The sequence below is a fragment of the Phoenix dactylifera genome, chromosome 3, assembly GCF_009389715.1.
Source record: "Phoenix dactylifera cultivar Barhee BC4 chromosome 3, palm_55x_up_171113_PBpolish2nd_filt_p, whole genome shotgun sequence".
NCBI classification, from domain to species: domain Eukaryota; kingdom Viridiplantae; phylum Streptophyta; class Magnoliopsida; order Arecales; family Arecaceae; genus Phoenix; species Phoenix dactylifera.
The window spans coordinates 18,055,515-18,067,756 of NC_052394.1; the positions used below are offsets into that span (position 1 = coordinate 18,055,515).

The window sequence follows — 12,242 nt, forward strand, 5'->3', positions numbered from 1 at the left end:
GTACCTTCCCCAAAGCGGACAATACCTTCTGGGGGGATGCAGTCTCCTTTCTCTGTTTCAGTTCGGTGGGGGATAAGGTTTGAGGTCGGGGGAACCCCGACCTTATCAGTATGTGCTGGTGAATATAATGTTTCAAAATTATGTATCAATTTGTTGGGTTACTACTAAAAAATCTTTGGAACCGCCGGTAGGTTACAAATCTCTAGAAAACAAATCCACCGACGGGTCCGACTCGAATCCAACTTGGGTAAGCAGGGTAGAGACCGTCGAGGGGAACAGGGAGGAAGAGGAAGAAAGAGGATGTCATGCATGATTCTCTCTCTCTCTCTCTCTCTCTCTCTCTCTCTCATTTTTTTTTAATCATGAAAATGATGCTCCATTAGAGGAAGAAGCTCATGATTTTATGGTTACTTTTTTAAGATAGGTGTTAGAAAAAAAGTGGCAAAATAAAACCTACTCTATATTTTTTTTCTTTGGTGCCCGCCCCATATAAATTTTGTTCCACTACTATAGAGAACCGGTAGCTTTACATGTTCCTTGTCACTCTGGATTGGTGCTTTAGAGATATAGTGCATCGGTGCTTTTAATCTTTGAAGTATTTTGTATTGTGATGCTAATGCTTGCATCTATACCAGAGCTACATAACTTAGACGTTCTACCAAAAAAAGGGATGTGATTAGATCATTAGAATTGGAGAGGCGAAGCAAGTGTTTATGGAAAAACGGGTGGGAGAAGTCCTAGAATCAGGACTAGGCGGGTTTTGTAGAATAGTACCCATAATAATGATGTCATAAAATTGCTTAATCCGTTTAGTCCAATTTCAAAAAGACAGGACCAGACCAGTGGATCCAATAGGTTGGGTTAGAGACTTAAGAGGGCTGGATCTGATTGGTAAATGGAGTCGTCTTAGAGTTGACTGAAGGGAACGAGAAATTAAAGTTTTCTTCTACTAAGAACGCTAACATGAAGTAATATCACTTCAGAAACCATACCTTTGTGGGAAAAGGTAGAAGCGTGGTGGAAATATCATGCCTCTTTATTCTCAATAGAAATATTATCTCTTTATAACACATAAGAAGCAGAACATGAAAAGTTACAACAAGTCACGTAAGATTGAGATGTCCACATGATCCATGAGGGTTGGCCTCACTATAATATTTAAGTAGAACCAATAAAGTCTTTTCAGCATGATAGGCTAGAATACTAATCACGAAATCACCATTGAAGCCACAAGGGCCGAATTTTCTTCATTGCAAGTGATTGTGTAGATTGAGATGACACAACTTCAATGGCACTACCAAGCGGCCATGCTGCCCCCACATAGGAATCGCCATACTTCACCTTGCTAACCAGTGTGATCTCTTGTGATGGCTCCAAGCCTATTATTTGAGAACCAGCAAGGGAGAATAATAGAATATATCAAATTTCTAAGGAGCACGGCAAAAGCCTCATCATGTAGTTACTTACCAAAACCATTCACGAGCAATGTGTATTCATAAGCAAGGTCCATGCATATGTATGGCAAGTCATCTGCTGCGACATTAGGATAGGTGACATTGGCTTCCTCAAGACTCAAATTGCAAGCAGTCTTGGCAGCTTCCTCAAAGTCTGAAGGTGTAACCAGAGCACTTGGCTCCTCGGGGTCTATAAATCCAACCTGTGTGCCAGTTGATGCACAAGAATTAGTGAACTAGGTTACCATGGATAAGAGGAATACTCAAAGAGTTTAACCTGAGCAGCTCTGTCGTAGAAAAAGGATGCCACATATATGTTCTTCTGCCCATCTCCACCTCCACCACTCCACACGCCACCAAATGAGCAGTCCTCGTATGTACATGTTTCATTTATTTTTAGAGTTTTTATTGCTTCAGTCCTACATTTGTTGTAGCTAGACCCTGAAGGTGAAGCTGAAGCATTGTACACCTCACCATTATACTCATAGGTACCTTAAAGAGACAGCCATCATAAGTTTTTAGCATGTCAAGAACTATATCAGAAGGCATAATGGAATTAAATTGTTCGAGCCAATTGTAAATGTATGTAATATTTTTGTTGGAAACATAGCTTTTTTTGAGCTTCAGCACAGGAGTGAATCATATTTTTTAAGCAAAACTCAAAATCAGCTGCCAAGTATTTAACTTATGGCTATGAGATCTTTTTACGACACCGGCAAAATATGGACCTGGTATCAGCCTTATCACCTAACATATCATAATATATCAGTGAAATTTTCTTCCCTTATGCATTACCAGTTGATCTGTCAATCTTCACATTTTCAGCAGAAGAACTTGAGGATTTTGAAAACATGCAAGTTACCAAGAGGATAGGAACAAAATGCAAATTAAATGGTTTAAGAATCTTGCACACGATATGTTAATTTTGGAGGAAGCATTTTATATAATGTATGCATATGATAAATGGAAATGATAATCATCAGCACAATTGGCTGGCAAACTGTATGAATAGAAGTGGAAACATACCAGTATAGCCACCCAACATGCAATAGCTGTAAGGGTCATCCACAGCCTCCAGAATCTCTGCTCGAGCAGCCAATAAGCCAAAATTCAAGTAACTACAATACCAATTTCATAATCTTGTTATAGTGGTTCTGATCTTTGGAGCTTTAATTTCTTGAGTATGAAGGCCACTTGACTACATAATTATATTCTACATATATAGACATCATAGAGAAGAAAAAGAAGAGCACCAATAGTTCAGAAATAGAAGCTATGAAACCTGTAAGCATAAAGGTAGTAATTAGTTTCATTAAGAAGTTGTTTGGTCACATATGGATCATCTCCATTCGAGATATTTGGAGCATTTGCGGCAGCCTCTTCAGAGACAGCATAAGCCATTTGGACAGAGCCACCTCCTAAATCAACCACTCCAACTGTGTCTGAGTATTTATTTCCCAAATTCCCCAACAAATAATTCATAGCAACCTGCAAATAATAAAGGACCTTTTCACCATATCAGCCCTTACACAAGAAGCAATAATGCTCTGAAAAGTAAATAACAAAACCTCAATTAGATGTCACTATCCCATGATTAGCTATTGCAAGGAGGTTCTGTAAATTTCAATGTACATCAAAAATTTTGTACGTACATGAAGTTTACATTCCATACCCATAAATAAGAACCTTCTTGATATCCTTCAAGAACAGTGACCCACTCCGACTCGTACTCTAATGAGCTGTTGGTTTGAAGAAGATCCCTAACCTGAAGAGTGCAAATGACACTTAATCAGGCTACTAAACTGCTCAACTGAAAGCCATATTGTGACTTAGTTTGTTGAATTTGCTCCAGAACAATTTTTAATGTCGTAATTTAAAATTCATTCAATCAAGTAAATTGTAGCACATTGAACCACAATTGATTGTTCTATTATTTCAGCTGAAATTCACACTAAAGTTATGATAGGAAGTTTACAGCTTGCAAAATTTCTTCGGACTTTTCATCGCCTAAATTTCTCAGACCAGCAGTTGCCTGCAGATGTATCAAAATGTGAAGAACACTTGGAAACAGCATCAAACCACATGTCAACAGCAATTTAGCACTACAAACATTACCAAAGATCAGTTAACTAGAGTGTGAATAAAGATGAATTATACCCCTAATCTAACAGGTGTTGTGGGTTGCAATTCCTCAGGAACCACACTTTCAGCCTCCTCCAGGAGAGGAATGAGTGAATTGGCTGCCTCTTGGGGATCATCAGCATAAGAGCTCAAACCTGGTTTTACCTGTATATAAGGTACAAAATAATGGTGAGAACATCACTCTTGGGTTAACAGAAACTAGTGACCTCTATATGGCCATTTGCACTAGTTTTAGCAGGAGAATTGTACCCACCAATATCAAGATCAAAACGATTTAGGTCACCACATACTGCAATTGCAAGATATGGCACAGGGTGAAATAAAGACGTGAATTAAAATCCTAGGACTCTCTCACAGCCATCCCGTCTCCAAAGACTTTACTAATGACTTTTAACATCATAATGACTATTGAAGCAGTTTCTGGGTACCTTCATTAATTATTTTCAACAATATAAAATTGTAGCTAAATGCTAGATGATTTACTAGAAGTAATATAAAATTGTCAAAATATAATAGTACTTTGGTAGACAAATAAAAATATCAAAATAATATACAAGTAATAGCTAGATACTGGATGATTTTCTAAAAATAATATAAACGACCAATAGCCAAAGGTGAAAAAATATATGGATCATCAAGGATATCATTTGATGTTTTCATTGTTCATAAGAAGAAATATAATACTTTGGAAAATAAATAGAAATGCTAAACCAAAAAATGTATGAACAGTGTCTAAAACTTTTTGGGTGTTATCAGCCATTATTCTCATTATGCAAGTTAAAACTATCTGTTTTAGGAGTTAGGATCTCGATCCAAAAAAATTTTAATAAAATGTTAAGAAAGGGGGAAAATGGTTGTTGTTTTTTTTTTGTCCCGTTATTTATAGCTGTAACAAAATCCGGCAAGGGTGTGCTTTTACGCAACAGTTAAATTTCTCCATTATAACATAAAGGTCGCAAGTTTGGACCACAGAAAGTCATTTCATATGCAAGGTGAAGCTGCCTACATCTAACTTTTTGCCCAAAAGTTTGGAACATGGAAATGATCTATCCTTGTGCAGAGATAAAGCTTTATACTTCTGACCCTCCGTAGACCTCAGAATAGTGGGAATCTCCTAAACTAGGCCACCCTTTTAACAACAACAGAACCTGGTAGATTATATCGTTTATGGATCACATACTCTCCTATCAACAGTTTGTAACAAGTCCTTTCTCTTAAATCACCCATTATCTCCTATCAATGGATTCATAGTCTACTCCTCTCCACCTATCTGTCCAGAGAGAGCACTCTCAGTGCAAGGGACCAAGATTAGGACTTTGGTGAGAGGTAATACCATCCAAACCAAAGTTTGATGGTGGTTTATGACATCTATTCGCATAAATTCCAAAATGAAAGCCAGCTTGGCTGGTGCTCTGTGTCAATTTCACTAACGGCACTGAGATTCAAGTTAATGGGAAAACGGCATTTCTAAAATCTTGCAGCTTAACATGGTCGCATTTGTCTTCCCTCCACCTGCTTCCGTACACTGGAAAACTCAATCAGAACGGTGTATATAAACAAATAAAACTGTGTGGATACCGCAACGTAGAGCTCGATGTCGTCGCCGATGTTGACTAGGTTCATGTTCTCGTCGAACCGGAAGACGTGGACCCGGCTCCCGGTGCTCCCGGCGTCAAAGATGACGGCGTAGCTCTCCGTTTCTCCACGGACGCCGCCGCCGGCGGCGGCCTTCCGGCCGAGCACAATGCCGCCCGCTACGTGTGGCACGAGAAGCAAGACGAGGGACGCGTATAGGACGAGATCCCGCTCCATCCCGGCGCTGCAAGAGGGAAGGAAGCGAAAGGAGAAGCACGAGAGAATGGAGGGAGCCCTAGAGGCGATGCTATCTGGGCTCTGCTCCCGCTTTTCAGGCGACTCCAAGCAAGCTATATAGACTGTGTTTTGCTTCACAAGCAGGCTGCCACGCGTGGCAGAAAATTATTGGACACTGGAAGAGGGAAGAAATGGAAAAAAATAAACATTAATATATGCATATACGCACATATTGTAAGATAAGAGAATGATAACAGGTAGCCAGAGCTTGTCAGAGCTGGATCACATCCTCTCCAACAAGTGCTTCTAACCAGGCTTCAGGTTGAAAAGCCCACCGCTGAATAACTCGTTATTCATTATTGGTGTTTAACTGAATAGATGGCAGATTATTTAACCGAAAACTTAGTATGTGATTATTGTTTCCCGTTAGATGTTTGCTAAGTAGTAATTACAAGCATTAGTATGTGACATTCAAACTACCTTTGTCGTTTAAATTTTGGTCCATAAACAGACTTTCGGTCCTTTTCAAGTTAAGTGTTCAAGTGTCGGGGCACATGCAGCACCCAATGCCCACATGGAAGCCATATGAGAAGAGAACATGAAACTTTCTTGCCAGATATTGCTCTGTTTCGGGGCGCTTTGGAGACACCCGCCTCATATGTCCAAACTCTAGAATGAGTCTTTCCAATGTGGAACTACTGAGCCTCACACCCTTTTCACTATCGGACAACAGCTGTCCTCGGCTCTAATACCAAATATCACGCCTCCACTTCCGCGGGCACATGCGGCACCCAGTGCTCACGTAGGAACTATGTGAGGGAGGCACACGCGTCGCACGCACCGCTCAAACTTCTTCTTAATTTTATTTTCTATCCAAAATGCGTCTATAGAATTTGCATGTGCTCACCTCATATGCTCAGATTCTCAAACGAGTCTTTTTACTGCGCCTACAGAAGAGGACCAATCACGGTCATCCATATATTGCATGGCAGCCGGGTTAGAGTTTGGGTGAGCCTCTCATGATATGATACAATATGCTCTCTCCGTACCATGCGGGCCCTACTCAATCATAGTCATAGCCTGAGTGAGGTAATAGACCTTGACTTCAACTTCAAGCTGAAGAGGGTTCCAACTCACGAGTGATGGCTATTTTACACTCTGGAGTTACTTAAATCCAGTAAAAAGTTAACTAGTTCCTTTTATGAAAAAAAAAAAAAATCTACTACTGCACTTGCCCTTTCCTAAACAGTAAGCAGATTCGTAAGCGGGATACCTGCCCTATCATAGTCTTGCATGCAGCTTAGACGGACAAATATCATGTCGATATCTCCTCTACCAACCGAGCATAATTTATGGAATTACTATTCAAAATAAAGCATAATTTTTATAATATATATGTTGATTCTTTGTTTAAAACAAAAAATAATATCATCAATGGCAAATAATATACATATAAAACTTATGATAGTTTGATAAAGAGGATAAGGTCTAATTACCTCTGCTGCTTTAAACCATCAAAATTTATTGGACGAGTTGACTAAACCTATTTAAATAAATTAAACATGAAATCAATTCCTCGATAACTTTAATAATAGTAAACTAACAAGAAAAAGAGGATGATTGGCCAGGGGATGACATTTGGTATCTTCGAATGAATTATGTCTAAGCAATTCAATCAATGAATTAAAAAGCATGGACTCAATCAAAGCTAAGATTGTTTGACAGGATTCGTCAATAGTAGCCTTCAAGGATTCGCAACAAGGGCCACTATGAATGATTCAATAGGTTGCTCGGGCATTGAGGCGGCCCAGGGTCTTTTTACGGGAGTCAACTTGGGTCCATAAGAAGATGGAACCGTTCATTGAAGTCCAAGGGTTTGCTTAGAGAGAGAAAGAGGGAGAAGAGAAAGGGAACAAGAAAGAGAAAGAGTCTTCACCTCTCCTAGAAAAGGATGGGGAGGCCAAGATCGTCGGAGACTATGCTAGAGGGTATGGTTGGCGACCGGAGGCAGTGGACAGCTGGCAGCGACCGATCGGCTAGAAATCAAAAGAGGGTTGGAAAAATAGGAAAAGAGAGTTTTCTTTCTTATTTTTGGTCGTTGGCCACTCACGGACAGCCATAGCTCTGCAGTGGAGGAAGGTAGGGAGGCCGAGGAGTCCCTCTAGATGTTCGACGTCAAGAGGTAAGGGCTTCAGTGGCCGAAAAAAGTGAAATAAAATGCGAAACAAGATGGAATATGGGTTTCTTTTTCTTGGTGGATTTCTAGCAAAATCAAAGCCAGTGGTGGTGCTTTAAGGTCATAAGAAAAAGAGAGCAAAAGAGAAAAAAGGTCGGGGCTTTACCTTGGCTCCTATAGCATTCTCTAGACTTGTTTTCCGCCGGCCATAGTGAAAGAAGAATGATAAAAATAGAAAGAAAGAGAGAGAAAGGAGAAAAAAAAAAAAAAAAGGAGCAGTGCTGGTGGTGGAGTGCCTTGGAGGGAGGAGGAGGCTACTTTATGGATAAGCCCTAAGGTCCAGACCAAACTAAGCTATCACAAGCGGTCCCCATGGCAAATGGCCTTTGTATTTGTATCTGTATATGGTCCTACATTGAATTCTCATGCATCTTGATGCATGATTGATTGTTTGCAAAAGCCATGGTCTGATGAGCATCAAAGGCAATATTTTTTTAAAAAAAAATATGTACGAGCTGATCAAGATTATATTTATCAGAAAGAAAGTCAGCTAGCTACATTAAAAGTTGTGGAATAGGTTTCCGTGGGCAGTAGGATCTAATCACTTGTTTAAGCCGAAGTTAGACATGATCTAATTTAGTAATTATCACGATAGCATATTTTCTTGCCTAATGTATTGAGTATTACTTTTGCATTGTTTTTTCTTGCCAGAATTAGTCAAAAATATTTATTTCATTAGAGGATCTTATTTTCGTCTTTGGGCTTTCCTTGCTCAGCAAATTTTGTTTTTTTAAAAGAAAAATATCTTTATAAATACTTATTGTAACCACCCAATTAGGATAGTTTAAGGATTAATAAATTATTCAGAGATTTTTCTAAGTTTTCAGGTTTGTTTCAGGCTTTCTAGTCCCATCAAGATGCTGTTTTGCACCGGTTGCTATGTTGGCAACCAAAAGAGTGGTTGAATCTGTGAGTGGCCCACCTTGTCGATGCTGAGGTGAGCCCAAATCTGTGAGTTGTTTGTCCATGGGCAAAGGAGATGGGACACTGACCTCATCACTCATCTCTTTGGAGTAAGAATCCTTACCTATTCGATGCCCGAAATAGGAGGGTGTGGCACTTCACTTGTAACCCGAGAGTGAGGCAAAGGACCTATATAATATCTACAGAGTTGAGCCTGACCAGAGATTGGATGTTGCTTGGATTTAGAAGCTGAGGGTTCACCCAAGGATGGTGTTGTTCATTTGGAAAGTGGAATTAGGTCGGCTGCCATCCAAAGGAGTTTTGAGCAGTTGGAGGATGAGATTTCCCCCGAATTGCAATGTTTGCCCATTGGTGGAGTTAGTGGATCATGTTTTGTTCTAGCGCCTGAGGGCACGCCAGGTTTGGGGCCTCATCCAACCCCCCTTTGCTTTCCTCTAAGCTGGGTTCTAGTCGAGTCTTTTCTTTCCTATCTAAGGGGTGCAGGAGCAGACCTCACACCAGAGGCCAAGGCATTAGGTTACATATTTGGCCTACCATATCTGGCTTGCCAAGAATGGTCGATCTTTGAAGATAGTACTCAGCCAACGAGAATCACTTCGGAGAAGGCCTTCACTGGGGCTGCTAAAGTCATTCACTCACCTACTGTGGGAAAGATCTTGATAGTTCTGGACACCTAAGACCCCACCTCAGCTTGCATAGAGTTTGGGATGCGACTCATCTCCTAGGAGTCAGCACCCCCAAGCTTCCTCAAGGTAAACTTCGATGGTAGTGTGAGCGGTAACGGCATCAGAGGAGGCGCAGGCTTTGTGATCAGAGGCCGGAATTCTCATCTCATCGTTACTAGTGGGAGTCGGATTCATAATGTCACTATGCCTGGTGCTAAGCTAAGGGCAGCCTTGTCAAGCACCATTTATGCGAGGTGTTATTTGCGGACGGATTCCATTCACCTAGAGGGGGACTTAGTGTTACAGTGATTAGCTGGGTTCAGGAGTAGGCTGGGGATGGGGACCATCTACCTCTGCTCTACGATATTTGGTGATGTACTAGTGGTTCTACATCCCTTAGAGCAACTTATGTCTACCGCGAGGCCAATAGAGCGGCGGACTGGGTTGTTTCTTTTGTAGCAGTGCACTCTGGCGAGGTGGTGTGGACTGATAGTGAAAATGTGCCCACCCTTCTTTGGGATATTCATTTTAGAGCGGCGGACTGGGTTGTTTCTTTTGTAGCAGTGCACTCTGGCGAGGTGGTGTGGACTGATAGTGAAAATGTGCCCACCCTTCTTTGGGATATTCATTTGAGATCCCCCCCCCCCCCCCCCCCCCCCCCCCAAAAAAAAAAAAGAAAAAAAGAAAAAAGTTGAATCTATTTTATGAGATTTCAATCACATCACGAATAAGTAATGGGGCATCACAGCTCGATGATGGCTTCATAGAGCATCTCGACAAAATGACATAGGGTCCATGACTTTTTTTTTGTGCAGAAATCTCGCATTTTTACGAATCTTTTAAGGTGCACGCGTTTCACGAATGAAAATATTTTATATGATCATTATTGGCCCTCTTATGATGGGGGGATAAATTAATGACATCTTCTTTGGTTCCATATTCTTAATCTGTGGTAGGAGGGTTGTCCGTTCTTCGTTCTGGCCCTACTATGGACGTATAAACCATTAGGTGTGTGTGTGTGTGAGAGAGAGAGAGCATTGCTCTTTCATCCTTGGAGGACAACTAATGGATGATATAATATGATTCAAAGTATCACTGTTATTAAGCCAGAATTATTCACCAAGCCTGATTAAATATGTACCGATATTCTGCAAAGAGAAGCAGCCTACTGTGGACAAGTCTGAACTTTTAAGTAATTATTAGGCCACTTTTCGTTGAGGTCTTTTCTGAGAGTAAGCCTCCAGTTCTTCCTTCCGAGAGCAGGTCGTTTTTCTGGCAGGAGTACTGGCTTGTGAATCTCGGCAGACTCGCTCATGTTTCTTCTTTTTGGCGGTCTTTACCCAAGGACAATGGTGCAGCAGTCTCATACCAATTAGGGTCGCTTGAGCCACCCTATAAGAATTTGAACTAGTTGTAGCTCATTCTTTGACAACATATGCAATGGCCAACTGTATAGGAATTAACTATGAGTTAGCACTCAAATAAGCAATCAGATGTCAAGTTCCCCTACTTAGAAATTTATGTGGCAGAAATTACTGAACCTGTCAGGAAAATGTAATATGTGAAGCATATAGCAACATCCTTGTCTTGGAAAGATCACTGAGCCATATGACCTGAAATGATATATCCCATGCTTGCTCGAATCTCCTCATGGGGGCTCGCACGAGAGTTGATTTAGTTTGGGTCCCAGATGATTTACTAATGCATTATTGAAGTACAAAATTGCCTTTATCTAGTCAAAGAAGAAAGGGATTATAAAATTTGATATTTAGATAATTTTTAGTAGAGGTGGTAAATGATTTGAACAGCTTGCACTTGGCCCGGGCTTGACTTGACAGGATTCTAGGGTAGTTCGAAGCTAAATAAATCAAGCTTGATCTAGTAATGTAGGTTCTAAATAATTTCAAGCCGAGCCAAAAATAGACTCGGCTTAAACAAGCTTGACTTGCTGAGGCTCAAAAATATATGTTTTATATATAAAACTTTAGATAGTGGCAATTGGATTTTAGATCCACATGTCCATGGTATTAGGATTTTTTTAAAAAAAGTTTGATTTTTCATTTAATTTTTGAATTCAGTAAATGTTAATTTGGATTGAACTAAGCTTGAAAATAAGTTTTAATTTAAGCTTGAACTAAGCTTGCTTTAAGCCTGAATTGATTTCTAGCATAATTTAATTTTTTGAGTAGATTTTTCTGATTAAAAGAATAAAGCTGATCAATAGGTTCGTGTCCGGCTTATTTCAACACTAAGCTCAATTTAAGCTCTAAATATTGGTAAAAAAGTCAAGTTTAATATCCACTTTCAAGCTTAAAATTAATTTCAAACCAAGCTTAAATAGACGTAGGCTCGATCAAGCTCAACTTGATTACACCCCTAATTTTTAGTACCATAATTAGGAATTATAGTTGGTCTTATGTATAGTGGTGGCAATGGGTCAGGCTAAGCCAGGTCTGATTTAGGTTAGGTCAAGTAAGAACAGCAATACAAAACCTTGGGTCATACATGACCCGATCCAATATCAGGTCAATACCTTTTAACCCATACACATCCATAAGTCATTTCAAGTCACCTATATTATCCTTGCCTAATCTACTTTGTAAGGCTTAATCCCTAATAAGTCTATATTAATCTATCAAATCTAATAATTACAATTTTAATTTATGAATTTTCAGAATGATTTAAATAAATAGTAATAAGAAAAAAATTAAATATTCAAAAAATTCTTATCCAAGACTATGACTCGAGCAAATATATATTATTTCGACCCAAATAGAGCTCTACTCTCATGGCCTAAGTTGGGTCAAAACTTTGACTCATACTTATCTCCTTTAAAGTTCGTGTCAAAAAAATCTAACCTACATCCAACCTAACTAAAACTCTCTTCATCCAAACTCGGCCCAAATATCATCGCCTTTGGTTGGATTTTTTAGGTTAGCCAATTTTGTCTGCCCTACTTGGATGTTTATGAGCTCATGAATCTCTAAGCTTAAGCTTACCAATCCATGT

General features: G+C 39.8%; 1 protein-coding gene across 4 annotated transcripts; it reads right to left on the reverse strand.

Annotated features, from left to right (window-relative positions):
* Positions 1-1,015: 1,015 nt before the first annotated feature.
* On the reverse strand, positions 1,016-7,870 carry LOC103709110 (probable apyrase 2). 4 transcript variants are annotated; one of them, XM_039124859.1, is made up of 11 exons: positions 7,751-7,867; positions 6,905-6,951; positions 5,175-5,583; positions 3,612-3,740; positions 3,430-3,486; positions 3,127-3,219; positions 2,737-2,942; positions 2,481-2,572; positions 1,732-1,946; positions 1,468-1,657; positions 1,016-1,379 (listed from the first exon to the last, which is right to left on the reverse strand). In XM_039124859.1, the coding sequence occupies exons 3-11, from the start codon at positions 5,406-5,408 to the stop codon at positions 1,216-1,218; spliced, it is 1,380 nt and encodes a 459-aa protein (XP_038980787.1). In that variant the 5' UTR covers positions 5,409-5,583; positions 6,905-6,951; positions 7,751-7,867; the 3' UTR covers positions 1,016-1,215. The 4 variants fall into 4 exon arrangements, with proteins under 4 accessions (XP_038980787.1, XP_008792533.2, XP_026661219.2 ...); XM_008794311.4 differs by lacking the exon at positions 6,905-6,951 and having other exon boundaries at positions 7,751-7,870; XM_026805418.2 differs by lacking the exon at positions 6,905-6,951 and having other exon boundaries at positions 5,175-5,553.
* Positions 7,871-12,242: the final 4,372 nt, after the last annotated feature.

Bases quoted from the DNA above. Each gene is read 5' to 3' on its own strand.
- LOC103709110 (XM_008794311.4), bottom strand. From the start codon at position 5,408: ATGGAGCGGGATCTCGTCCTATACGCGTCCCTCGTCTTGCTTCTCGTG. The intron at 3,741-5,174 runs GTATCCACACAG...CCTTATATACAG, and splicing joins ACATCGAGCTCTACGTTGCG to GTAAAACCAGGTTTGAGCTC. The intron at 2,573-2,736 runs GTTTCATAGCTT...TTGGTATTGTAG, and splicing joins TACTACCTTTATGCTTACAG to TTACTTGAATTTTGGCTTAT.